Source organism: Anolis carolinensis, chromosome 1 (assembly GCF_035594765.1).
Source record: "Anolis carolinensis isolate JA03-04 chromosome 1, rAnoCar3.1.pri, whole genome shotgun sequence".
Classification (NCBI taxonomy): Eukaryota; Metazoa; Chordata; class Lepidosauria; order Squamata; family Dactyloidae; genus Anolis; species Anolis carolinensis.
The window spans coordinates 42,447,936-42,461,812 of NC_085841.1; the positions used below are offsets into that span (position 1 = coordinate 42,447,936).

Sequence of the window (13,877 nt, forward strand, 5' to 3'; positions counted from 1 at the left end):
ACAATAAGAAAAATCAGTGTTCAATACATTGTACTGAGTGCAAGTCTAATTTCTCTGGGAAGGGTGTTCCAGATCCTGGGGTTTGCTAGTGGCTGGTGTTTCATTGAAGATTTTTAATTCCCAGTCAGCAAGCTGTACCAAACCCCAAACTACATATATGAATGACATATATGTGGATATACAATTTATATTATCTGCAATTCTGTGCAGGTGGTAGAAATTGTAGCTTGGGGGACCCTAGGTTGGGGAAAACTATACTATAGCAAGACTTGGTTGCAGTTGGGCATTTGAGAAAAAAGGCAATTGCCTTCTTAGGGCACTTCCAGACAGCCTTATAATCTGATACAAATAAGTGGGGCAAAATATAATGGTTCCTGGCAGCAGATCCAACCATGGAGCTGTTCATCTCAGTAAATGCTCCCCTGGTGTCCTGGCACGTTTTACAAATCTGCAAGATAGATGGGGGATATCCTCCAGAAGTTTACTTTTATTTTTAAAAATTGACTCTCCGAGATGCGCTGGACCTTATAAGCACTGATGCGGGTATCTGAATGTGCACACAAGCATTTTTCCTGTCATTATTTCTCCTTACCCTCCTGTTGCCTTGACATTTACATTTGCCCTCTTGAATCCCATTTCCATTTGGGGTCACTTGCCTGTCATATTAGTGCCCACTGTGTAAATTCAAGCTCTGCATAATTTCATGAACATCAAAACAAAGGAATGGTTTGCAGAGAGTTCCAGAGCATGGAACAGTCCACACCAGTGTATAGGAACAAAGTCATGTGTTTTCTTTGATTGCAGAGGTAAACAGCAATCCAAATAAGTGCATTTTCCAGCCAAAATCAAATTTTAAGCACACTTTTTAAACACGTGTTTTTTGGCCATTAATGCAATCCATTGCGCATTTTCAGCCAATGTCATTTAACCACCCCCTTTTTAACCCTATTTCTTCTGTATTCCATAATGACCTGTGTAGAAGGGTCCTTAGATATCATGGTTATGCTGGATGCATTAAAATGGGAATGTAGAGATCAAATCTTGACCTTTTTCTTTAGCCAAATCTTTTGAAGCCAAATCTTTTGAAGCCTGCATGGCTTCCTGGGCCCTCTCTGCACAGTGTCCACCAAAGTACATACACCTATGTCATAGAGCATCCTGACATGATTAATACTTATGCTTGGAAGATTAAATTACATCCAATAATTTTGAACAGTAAGAATAAATTTTTATTTCTATTTGATTTTTCATTGAAATTTTCAAAATTATGCTAAGATTATGCACCTAATCAAGAAGCATCAACTTGTTTGGCCCTAAGAAATGCTCTTCTCTCAATGCTGGAGAGTATTTCTGTTTCAAGCTCCTTTTAACTAACCCTTTTCTATTTTAACAGCTACTATTTATAGTTCTCCATGTTTCACCTACATAAACAGATTAAGTATCCCATATCTAAAATGCTTAGGACCAGAAGTGGTTTGTTTGGATTTTAGAAAACCTGCATTTGCATATACTGTATGTGCATAATGAGACAGCTTGGATATGGGACCCAAGTCAAAACACAAAATGCATGTATGTTTCACACACACACAAACACATAACCTGAAGGCAATTTTATGCACAATATTTTAAATTATTTTGTGTATGAAGCAAAGTTTGTGTACCTTGAACTATCGGAAAGCAAATGTCTTGCTACCTTGGCCACCCATGTGGACACTGTTGAATTTTAGAGGATATTTGATTTCTGGATAAGGGATATTCAGCCTGCATTGACTCATCTCTGGGAAAATTTTAACCTTAAAGATACTGTGTTTGTTTATATAAATGGACAGACAGAACCTAACTTTTTGAATAGTATTTATTTTACTCACTCTCTAGCCAGTTTGGCAATTTGATTAATTCTTCCTTATTCTTAAACACTGCTGGCTATTGTATTCATTAAGCCCTCCCCAGAATTTGTTACTTAGTGTTTTTATTTTTTCTTTCGTTCAGGTTTTTCTGCTTTTATTAAAAGGTCAGCATTCATATCTATGATTCTCAGTATTTGAAAAATAAATACTGAGAAGGTTGCTTACCATAGGGCATCGATTCACTCAAATGCTGACCCCACTCTGTAGTGTATAGGACACATAATATTATTAATTAATATTAGCCCAGCTTTAGGGGAATGTTGATACTTGGATACTGTAATAGATGTGTAAGATGCTCATTTACACATGTTGATGTAAATTTATTTAGAAAATATTACTTAATAAGACAGCCTCCTGACTCTGTAAATGCTTTTAGGATGAATGCAACATGAATATTTAATCACAGTACAAAATCTTAGAATCTCTGTTCCATTAACAAATATCCAAATTGAAATTTGCCAATGCTATAGCTCCAAAAGCCTTGTAGTTTCCTTCCTCACTTATTTTCTGAGGTTAAAAAAAGGATTCAAAGAAATGGTAGAGTAATACCAGTAGTCTATAATGCTTCATGAACGAGCCGCAGAAATTATGTAGTAAAAATATCGCCCTACTTAAAATCAGAGAAACCAGATTAAATTTTCAATGTTCTTGCTCTAATTTTCCACTCTATAAAATCCTATCCTCTAAATTCTGATCTGTTATCCATCACCATGATGTCTTGGCTGTTCGATCTTCTTTTACTTTGAAGAAAAAGTTCATTTGCAAAGCTGTAATGATGCATAGTTGGCACTCCTTCAATCCTGGTGGAGGGAGATTTTTTTTTCTATCTCCTTGGTGCTGCATATTTAAAATGGTGTTGTGTTCTCTGTGGTTGCTGAGCTGCCTAACCTTCGGCGTTTGCAGATTCCCAGAGTCATCAAAACCCAAACAAGGAAGGATCCTGCCAAAGTTCCAGCTGTTACTGCCACAATCACAGCCCAGTAAGGCACCCTGTCTCCGTCGCTCCCGGCCTCATTTTCCGGACTCTGTATTTTGCTGTTTCTTGATGTGAAAAGAAAGGGCTGTTCCTGCAACAGAAAAAGAAGAGTCTCAGGATATGTATAGGAAGATGCAATTAGCCTGCATTTTCTATATGCATGCCTTTCCTATGACATGAAAGAGGCACAAATTCTGTGAATTCAAAAACAGTAAGAGGAAAGGGGCATTTCTCTTCTTTTTTAAAAAACCTATTTCTTAATTTCTCACACAGATGACATGTCACATCTACATGACAAAAATAAATACCAAATATGGTACATTGGATAACAAATATTGATATCATAATGCTTTGTGGTTTTAGCTCTCATACTAAACATTCTCACTGATTTATTTACTTATTCCTCCCTGTTTGCTTAATTATGGCTTATTTCTCCTTTTCTCTTTACTCTTACCTGAAAACCAGTGATGACAAATATAGAAAAAACAAAGTACTTAATATCAAGGGAAAACCTTTAACTTTTATTTCACTTTAACTAGGGGAACATCCTGTCGAATTTTGAGATCTGAAGTTTAGGGTGGGTTATTTCGAATTCTCAGCCAGAATACCAATGCATCACTAAACTACAAATCCCAGGATTCCACACGATATTGGCCTGGCTATGGAATCATGGTGTTTTAATTGTGTAGTGTGAAAGTGCCCTTCTGCCATCCTTTCCGTTCTCCCCATTCCTGTTTCTATCACTCTCTTTGCACTTCCTCCCTCTTTCTCCTCATTCAGAAAAGGACAGTTCACTCTTCTCAGAAGACTTAACTGACTAGGGCTTTTGCAATTAGGCAAAGAATTGTATGAAATTAGGCTGAGGTTGCCCACCCCAGCAATAAAACTGCAGTGCCTCCCATTTCATATAGCAAAAACATTCATTCTCATTCTTAACACTTCCATGAGCCATCAGCATATTTACTCCCTTCCAGTCTTTGCATTTGGCCTCTGCTGGATCAGCACAGCTTTTAGCACATTTATTTTAAACCTCCAACTGGGAGTATGCATGCAGCAACTCAAATCAATGTTAGCGAAATGATTTTTCTCTCTCTCCCCTTTTTAATGAAGAGGATGGCGAGTTTAGGGACTAAATCCAGGTTAACAGACCTTTCCAAATACATGTACTTTTGTCAGCAGAACAGGATACAAAACTGTCTGAAATCTCTACAAGGCTACGATCTCCATTCTTTACCTGCATTAATGAATTATGGCAGAAGCTTTTGTTCTTTTCACTCATTAGGCAAAGCAAAACTCATTTCTTCTCTCATTAGCGAGCCTCAAGGGGAAACTGCTTCCTATTACTCTGTAATTTCCCTTCCTCTTTTAAAAATTTACCTCTCAAAAGTGTTCCAATGAATCACTCTATCCCACTGCTTAGAAATGTTATGGTACTTGTATGGACTTCAGCTCTCAGGATGCCAGGGGCAGTGTGAATGCTGTGTATATCAAACTCAACTGGCCTGATTTGGCAGGAACAGTCTCAATCCTTTGCTGTCCCACTTTTTCAGTTGTTTTCAATGCCCCATATTCTCTTTCTTCCCCGGCAGCTACTCCCTTTGTCCTCAGCTAATTTAGCAATTAATTCAGCAGTGTGGGAAAGGCCAGGGAGAGGAGGAATCCTGCCCTTTCCAGTCAGTTTAAGCAAAAGCAAACTGCTTTAGCCTGCCGTAGTTTGGATATTCTTCCTCATATGCTTGCCATGTTGACCGCACTCAGATGTTATATGATCACAAGTGTTTCAGTTTTCATCCATAAAATGTGAAAGGTTATGAAATCTAAAAAATAACCTGGTTTCATGTACTGTTGTCTAGGCTGTTTTGAGCAAGCAGATGGTTTGGGTGTTATATAAACCTCATGAAATGATTTTATTTAATGTGTTCAAAATATATGTCAGGGGGAATTAAATTTATCAGAATTAACAAGAGCTTCCTTTATTGCAGCCTGGTACAATCTCCTGCCTGCTGTCCTAAATATGAGTACCACCATTGTTCTTCTTCTCGGCCTCTGGCATGGTCAGATGTTCATACAATTATAGAATCATAGACTATAGAGTTGGAACACCCCATGCAAGCCATCCAGTTCAACGCCCTGCCATGAAGGGAAAGCATAATCAAAGCACCCCTGTCAGATGACCATCCATCTCTGACCATGTAGAAACTCCTTGGTTTCTATCATAAGCTTCCTCATAAAACCTGTGTGTCTTCTTATTATCAACTGCTCTTTGCTTTCTTACAGAAAACCTATAAACCCATATACAAATAAGTCTTCTTTAATGGGGCAAACAACATTCTAGAGCAGTGTTTCCCCAACTTCAGTCTTCCAGATGTTTTTGACTTCAGTTCCAAATTCCTGATTGTTTGCCAAGATGACTGGAATTCTGGGAGCTGAAGTCCAAACAGTTGGAGATCCAATGTTTGGGAACCATTGCTTTAGAAGATGTTGTGAAGATGTTTGGTAACAGAGTTTGAAAGAAGTACACTTATCCAAGCTAAATGGGCTGGCAGAAGCTTAGATAAGCGAATATCTTGGATAATAAGGAGGGATCAAGGAAATGCCTATTAAACATCAAATTAGGTTATTATTTTACAAATTAAGCACCAAAACATCATGTTTTACAACAAATTTGACAGAAAAAGCAGTTCAATATGCAGTAATGTTATGTTGTAATTACTGTATTTATGAATTTGGCACCAAAATATCATGATATATTGAAAACATTGACTACAAAAATGGCTTGGATAATCCAGAAACTTGGATAAGCGAGGCTTGGATAAGTAAGACTCTACTGTACTTGATCCAGCATGTGCTTACTGAAAACACTGTATGATGGAAGGTGGTGAGTTAATCTCCAGGTGAGACCAATTAAGTAAAGATAAAGGTTTCCCCTTGACATTAAGTTTTGTTGAGTCCAACTTTGGGGGGTGGTGCTTATCTCCATTTCTAAACCAAAGAGCTGGCATTGTCTGTAGTCTACTTCTAGGTCATGTGGCCAGCATGACTGCATGGTGTGCCGTTACCTTCCCGCTGAAGCAGTACCTATTGATCTACTCAGATTTACATGTGTTTGAACTGTATGGAGCTAACTGCATGGGGCTAACAATGGGAGCTCATCCCACTCCCTGGATTCGAACCACTGACATTTGGTCAGCAAGTTCAGCAGCTTAGCGGTTTGGCCTCTAGACCAATTAATCACCTCTTAATAGCATTTTGGCGGGGGGAGGGGGCACACAGAGAGAAGGGATTTAATGTTGGGTATCTGGAATTTCATCTATGTAAACCTCCAATTAAATTTTCTTTCCATTGTGAATAGCAAGTACAGTATATCTGGCTGCACTGGCTGAAAGATTATGGGAGCCGTAGTTCAAAAAAGCATTCTTTCTCAACCTCCGAATCCAGGGCAGTCTTCTTAATAGTCATATATCATATCATTAGGATGTTTCTATAGACCTTTGTTACTTACTGTAGTTGGACACTTGAGTTTCGTCCTCCCATATGTGAAGTTATTGTATGACTGTTTATGTCCAACTGGCTCCAGCTGAAAGGAAGGACACAATGGATTATCTTTCAAACTTGATTCTTAATCTTCCTGTAGATGGGTATGTCATTATCACTTGGTTGAATCACACTTAGAAAAACCATGATATTTCAGAATTGTACATATTGTATTACTACAGAAATCTATAAATAGCCAGTCATCCTTCTGACAGAGGTTGGCCATAGATAGGGTTGTGCTAGGGGACACAGAGATTCCTAAAGAAGTTTTACCTCTCATTAAAATAAATACATCATGTTTTTATTTGCAGTTTTCCCACTTTCACGTAGGTCCTACACTGCTAGTCCCAGTGAATGTGGAGGGAAGACTATACCAGATTCTCTATTTATATAATTATGGCTTAGAAAATGTTAGCTGTTATTTATGGACATAGAATTGTGTAGAAATAAAATAATATCCCAAAAGACCATGAGAACAGAATGGAATCTACAATTTATCTTTCAGGGTATAAACATTATCTGTTAGGAAAATTCAGCTTTTAGTATTCTTTATCTGAAAATATAAAATCCAAAATATTGTCCCAGGAGGTGAAAGATAAGAGTCAATATGGATTGAATATACCTTCTTCAAAGATCTAACATACTCTGAATTCCAAAACTATTAGGATGGAACTTCAACTTGGTATGATGCAGAGCTCCATGGACCCCTTATTATGTTTTACCACACTTTTGGAATTTCATCATCCCCAGCCTTTTGTAGTTCCAATGCCAATGGACAGAATGTACTCTACAAAAGAGGAGCTGTTTTCAAGGACGGTTGCTTGGCATACAACTCAGGTGTCAATATGCGTGAAATATGCCCCAATTTGACCAAGCAAGCACTGTCATGCCTGATTTGGCAACACTGTATTCTTAACTTTGCATCTGTTCAGGTTGTTTGATGTTTTATCACTGCTGATAAGTTTGATCTAACGTGTTTCCCCGAAAATAAGATTGTGTCTTATATTAATTTTTGCTCCCAAATATGTCCTAGGTCTTATTTTCAGGGGATGTCTTATTTTTCTATGAAGAAGGATTCACATTTATTGTTGAACAAAAAATGAACATTTATTATATATTGTACAGTAGTTGTCATCACAAACCAACATAACCAGACAAACTGTGAATCCTATGAAGAATTTCTTGTTACTACCATTATTTCCATGTACAGCTGGTATGTACATTTACCGATCCTGCATGCTCTGGTGTTGTGTTCGGCGGGCATGCTTCCAAACAAAAACTTTGCTAGGTCTTACTTTTGGGGGAGGCCTTATATTTAGCAATTCAGCAAAACTTCTGCTAGGTCTTATTTTTCGGGGATGTCTTATTTTAGGGGAAACAGGGTATCAACAGCTACTAATCATAAGGGGTATATATTTTCCTGGGCATTAGATGCATTATGAATACTAGTTGCCAGAAAACATGAACTGCAATTAAGCACACAACCTCCTAAAAAGTCAATCGTTTGTGTTGGCCATCATGAGAATGGAACACTGGGTCACACGAGTCTTTGATCTGACCCATCATACCTCTTTTTATTCTTATTGGAAATAACCTATGCTGTTATCAATGTTGCATATAAAAGTGCTTAGGCATAAGACATATGCAAGTTTTAACCTGAGCTTTTTCACTATCAGCTTAGCCTGTCACTCTCATTGTACAGCTGATAAGTACAAATAGCCACTAGCTTAAGTGTAATTAATGGTTTCTTAAAAGAGTAGGGACTTACAATCCAGAAGAAGAAATGCACTAAAGGTCCCAAATGAGTTTGAGAAAGAGTCAGTTTTGAATTCTAGACAGCCATTGCCAGCAAATGTGTTGCTCACTCATATTGAGACAGTCTGTAGAGCTGGCTGGTGAAGATCAGCAAATGGCATTCACCCACTTACCAAGTTACAATGCAGTGTAATAAAGCTAGCCAAGTTATTTTGGCATGTGAGATAGACAAATAATATTAATACCAACAAGTCAGGAACGGACAGTTTGTTATTTTCAGGACACCCAGAATGCTGGCATAAGGACAGCTACTTCAGAAGGTTGAATCAATGGGGTCTGGTCAGTCTGAATGCAACTTCCTAATGCAGATTTCCTATCTGTACCCATTTAGCTCTTTCTTTTGCTTTCAATATTACTAAAAAAGTGACTTGAAGGTGGGGTTGCTGACCTGAAAGCTGCCAGGTTTGAATCCCACCTGGGGAGAGTGTGGATGAGCTCCCTCTATCAGCTCCAGCTCCATGCAGGGACATGAGAGAAGCCTCCCACAAGGATGGTAAAAACATCCGGGCGTCCCCTGGGCAACGTCCTTGCAGACGGCCAATTCTCTCACTCCAGAAGCAACTCCGGTTGCTCCTGACACGAAAAAAAAAAGATCCAGCAAAAAGTTGTGATGTGCTTGAAACAGACTATGCTTTTATTACAGCAACTTTACAATCAAACAAATAACAAATACGGCAGGGTTGTCTGACCAAAGATTGTGTAAAGTGAGAACTTGAGTCAAGGCTCTTGTTTTTTAAAAAAGGAAGTGAATCAGAAGCAACTTCTGTTCATCTCTTGTTAAAAAAAGAAGTCTTCTCCTAGGTCAAAATGCTTTAAGGGGAAAATAAAAACATGACAAAACATTTTCATTGGTCCTAGAAGGGCTACCCAGACAGTTTTAATGATTAATTTTAAACTTCCATCTCATGTTTAATCTTTGTTTTGTGTATTTCAATATATATTTGGTTTTAATATGTGTATTTTTAAGAATATTTTTAGATGAAGGTGTGTTTTAGCAATGTTGTAACCTGCCCCGAGCTGTGAGGAGAGGTAGGCAAGAAATAAACATTATTATATAATTATTTTAGGAAAAAACTTTTTTTGTTTTCTAATAAAAGTTGTTTCAAGGTCTCCTTGAAACTGGGTGACCTTGGGGAAGGCAATAATCCTCAGTCCAAGAAAATACTGTGATTGATTTGTCTTGGAGTCACCATAAGTCAGAAATGACCTGAAGGAAACAACAAAAACAAGCATCCTGCAGATTTGGGTGGTGGTGTTGAATTGAGATCTCTAAATATTCTGTCTGCTCAGACACCTGTTTCCTATTATGGCTTGGATCTAAAGTTCTGTGATCAGAAGGGCTCCTAATCATGGAAAGCTTCTGATCCACAAAGCATATTCGCTGTTGACAATCATTGCTTTTTGCTTCTCCCTTTCCCTCTAATGATCCTCATATCAGTTCAACAGAATTGAAAAACAATGGGAAAGAAAGACTACAGACTCCTGAAGGAGAGAGATTTAGTAAGAAATTTGTGACCCGCTTCCTTTTCCTCTCAAGGAATGCCCTCAGCAGCACAAAAGTAGCTAGAGCCAACCCTGTACTGCTACATTTGTGAATGGTGATTTGTGACAAGTTAAATAGGAAGATGGCCTTTGTTACTACTGCGATTACATAACTAGTAAACTCAGTATAGTACGCAATGCCTTGAAGCATGTTAAGAGAGTGCTCCATAATGACTAAGTCACCACAGCATGTGACTTTACAGGGAAGAAATACTGCTCAACGTTGTATAACTGCTCTCTTACCATGTTATTCCAGAGTGCTATCGCCATCTCGGCATGGCCTCGCTCTGAGAAATGAAAGCAATCTATTGCAAAGAAACTCAGGTCTGGTTTCCCATCCTATAAGTTAACACAAAATAAAATATTCCATTTCAGAAAATCATTTAGTCCTTATTAACAAAGCTCCAGTATTTCTTGTGTATTTTTTTGGCTCCTTGTCTCGTGGTGCTGAGCCAGAATTGTTCTGCATAATGTGTAAACATCATGGTCAAAGATCTGTAAGGTTAATGGTATACTCTTTTTCATCTTCAAATGCTCTAAGATTGAGAGGGTAATGTAAGCCACGGTCATTTCCAATGGGTATTTATGACAAATCATTACTTTTATTGTGCATAAAAGTAGCAATCAGAAACATCTCATCTCCCACATTGACACATTGATGGCGTTCTCCACTTGCAAAGAAGCTATTCATTTCAATCAACCTCTGCTATAGAGAGCATGCCAGCACACTGGGATTTACACATAATTCTGAATTGGAGGACTTGAATCACTACAGCTGAAGTTTGACTGTCTATAATCTTTTGACAGTCAAATCTGAAAAAAATAGAATATTACTTGATAGGCCTTTTCTCCCTCTTGTCTTTCCTATAATCTCTTGTCTTTCACCTATAGTGAGACATTGCTGTACTGTATTATATACAGTATGTACAGTATATACTGTATTATATCCAGTTCCTCCATTCATATACATTCAGGAGTCATATATGTATATGACTCCTGAATGTATATGAATGAATATAGAATAACAAAAGCCCCATAGATAATGTTCCCTATTCAGGAGTGTAGCTAGGCTACAGGGATGTAGCTACAATGCCCCACAAATAAGAATTTCCAAGTGAAATATTCCTTCAGTCCCTAAATTTCTAGCATTGTAAAGAGTGAGATACTGAAAACCGTTCATGCCTAAAACTCTTATATTTAACTTTCCCTTTGTAACAGTGACTGCTTCTTTTCTTGGATGCCTACATTATATTTCTAAATGCTCAGCTCTAGGGTAAAGGTACTGCATGAAAAATTCATTTGTGAGGACAGAAGTCTTGGAGGGACAATGACCTCCCATCACCATGTCTCTGTGGATTGCATCTGATCTTAGGTACGTTCTGGATATTAGAGATCCAGTTCCTCCATTCATATACATTCAGGAGTCCTTAATGTGGGAAGCAGAATTAGAAAACAATATAAGTGGCCACATAGAAAGAATCAATGCTGGGAACATGCTATTCGATCCCTCTATTTGTTTGTCTTTTTATCTTTTTTTTTTTCAGAATTCCGTGCATGCTGGCAATAAAATAGATGTAAACTTGATTCAATTCTCATCCTTTACATTTTACCAGCTAAATGAAACCAAAGCTGATATGATTCCTGCAATGAAGGCTGACTCACGTTGTTTAGTGGCACAATGGTGTTTCGGAAAAACGGCTGTAGGACAACGGCAAAGTCTTCCCGTTGGGCATAACGGCCACTATAGATCAACATAGCAGTTTTATCCTGTTTTGGAATAAGAAACACAACATAAAAAGTTCAGTCTCACACTAGGGCTTCTAGAAATGCAAACGCAATGGACTAAGGAGTCTCAAACAGGAGAATGCCAGGGAAGGACAGTGTGAGGACAAGACCTGTTTTTCCTAGCTTGGTGCTACCCAGATCTGTAGAACTATAGTTCCCATAATCTCCAGTTAGAACTCCCAATGCTTGGATGGTTTGGAGGTGACATCAGTCCAATTTATTTGGTGTGGACTAGGTTGAGGGAAACTAGATAAAAAATGCAACAACCTCAAGGCTTTTGACTGAGGAAGTCATACTGACTCCACTTCTGTTATTTGTCTGGCATGCAGAATATCTGTGTGCCTTGCTCCACTTTGAGGATAATGTAGAAAATGGAATAGTGGGTGCTTCTAGACAAAGATTTTACTGTATATTTACCCTCCATCAAACATCATATTTTACAGGGAGTTCAGATGGCACTGTCTTCAATCTATAAATCTCCCATGTTTTCTATAATTTCAATTGTCCCTGTTTTCTTACCAGAAACTGGTTTGTAAGGAAGAAAAGCCTGAGTTACTGCATTTTTGCCTTTTGACTGGTAGCACAAGGAACTTTCTATCCTCAAGCTGTCTCACTAGACCCTTAAAACCTATTTGGCTAGATGTAAATAAACCCAATTTATTATTATCCTGATTACTTCTCAGATTTCTATACCACTTCCCAGCAAGAGCTCCCAAAACAGATTACAATAAAATCAATATTTTAAAATGTAAAATCATATCACTATCAGTGGTTAAAATAATAAATAAAAATAAGTTAATAACTATGTGCAATTCTAATTCTACTCAGTAGCAATTATCTCTAGCTATAATAAGCATTCTGCATGGCAAATGCTTTCCAGAAAAGGTTCTCTTCACCATTCTGATAAAGATGAAAAGAAAAATTGCTGAGCTAGGCTAACCGATGCTCCAGCATTGAGAAAGCTTAAGACTTCTTAATTTGCTTTCCATATAATACAGAGAAACTCAAAATACAAACAAATGCACAGTGATGACCATAAAGGAATGATAACAAAAAGGGCCACAACAAAACCACATGGGTTGATACAATGTGAACCCTACAGGCTAGACATATGTGGGAAAAGTAGTGACATTCCCAATGATTCTTGAAACAGGACATCCGTCTCTGTATTCTCCATGTGATGATCCTTAGCAAATTGAATTCTGAATTCAATGTGCTGATGATGACATTTAAAGCCCTAAATTGCTTAGGGTTCCAATACTTAACAGAGATTCCTCTCTCTATATACCTTTGCCTGAGAACTGAGGTCTATCGGAGAGATCCACCTCTCCATCAATAGGAGAAAGACATTGTTGGAGGACATGGGGTGATGCCTTCTTTGTGATGGCATCCCAGCTATTTATTTATTTTCCCTTTGAAGGTCTATAATTTCTCTAGGATATCTTGAATTCAATAATAAAAGTGCTCACTTTACCTGAAAATCTCTGTTTGTCTGTTGCATTTCTTGTAGTTCAGGGGAATTTTCTACAGGGTTTAGAAAACAGGGACAAAGGCTCCTGAAAGAAATCAATGATGAAATCAGTGCTCATCCAAGATGGCTTTGGTTTCAAATAACTCATAAAAAGCAAGGCACTATCTCTCTCTCAGCATCAGCTTCTATGCTCTTTCAACAGTTAGGGAATCATGGGATACATAAAGCCTTTCCACCAGATCTCTGGGTCCCCCCCCCCCCCCCCCCGTGATCTAAGAACAGACTTCTCAGAAAGAAGTTCTGTAGTGACACCCTAAGGTGCATCTACACTACATTAGCTGAGATGGATAGGAATTGCAGTTTGAAACATGTACCGATTGGTGAAGTCTTGTCTACCAGTATGAGATGCCAGACAAGCCTTCCAAAAGGGATAGGGTGACTGATATCTTGGAACTGCAGTATGTCTGCCTTTGGTTGCATCTAGACTGCAGAATTAATACAGTTTAACAACACTTTAACTGTCATGGCTCAATTATATGAAATCATGGAGTTGTGGATTTACAAAGTTTTTCATTTTCTCTGCCCAAGAGTGGTGGTACCTCACTAAGCTACAAATCCCAGGATTCCATAGTATTGAGCCATAGCAGTTAAAGTTCTGTCAAATTGCATTAATTCTACAGTGGTAAATGCATCCTTAATCTCTTCAAAGAGAATGAAAATCGAAAGCTATGCTTGTAGTTTCCAACAGTGTAGAGGGATGCAATATGCTGTTAGAAGGAAATAAGAGCTAGCTAATGAGACTCTAGGAACTACGTTAATGTGTTTCAGCTAGCACAATAGATGCCGC

The 13,877-nt window shown here is 38.1% G+C and overlaps 1 protein-coding gene across 2 annotated transcripts in view; it reads right to left on the reverse strand.

The window, feature by feature from the left end:
• Positions 1–338: 338 nt before the first annotated feature.
• plb1 (phospholipase B1) overlaps positions 339–13,877 on the reverse strand; it is a 106,135-nt gene continuing 92,596 nt past the window's right edge. Inside the window, exons 38-42 of one of the 2 annotated variants that reach the window (XM_062973287.1) lie at positions 13,034–13,115; positions 11,437–11,541; positions 10,018–10,113; positions 6,386–6,460; positions 339–2,974 (exon numbers count right to left, since the gene is read on the reverse strand). In XM_062973287.1, the coding sequence (XP_062829357.1) occupies positions 2,753–2,974; positions 6,386–6,460; positions 10,018–10,113; positions 11,437–11,541; positions 13,034–13,115 (580 nt within the window). In that variant the 3' untranslated portion in view covers positions 339–2,752. The remainder of the gene's footprint in view (positions 2,975–6,385; positions 6,461–10,017; positions 10,114–11,436; positions 11,542–13,033; positions 13,116–13,877) is intronic. The other variant, XM_062973279.1, reaches the window with a different exon arrangement.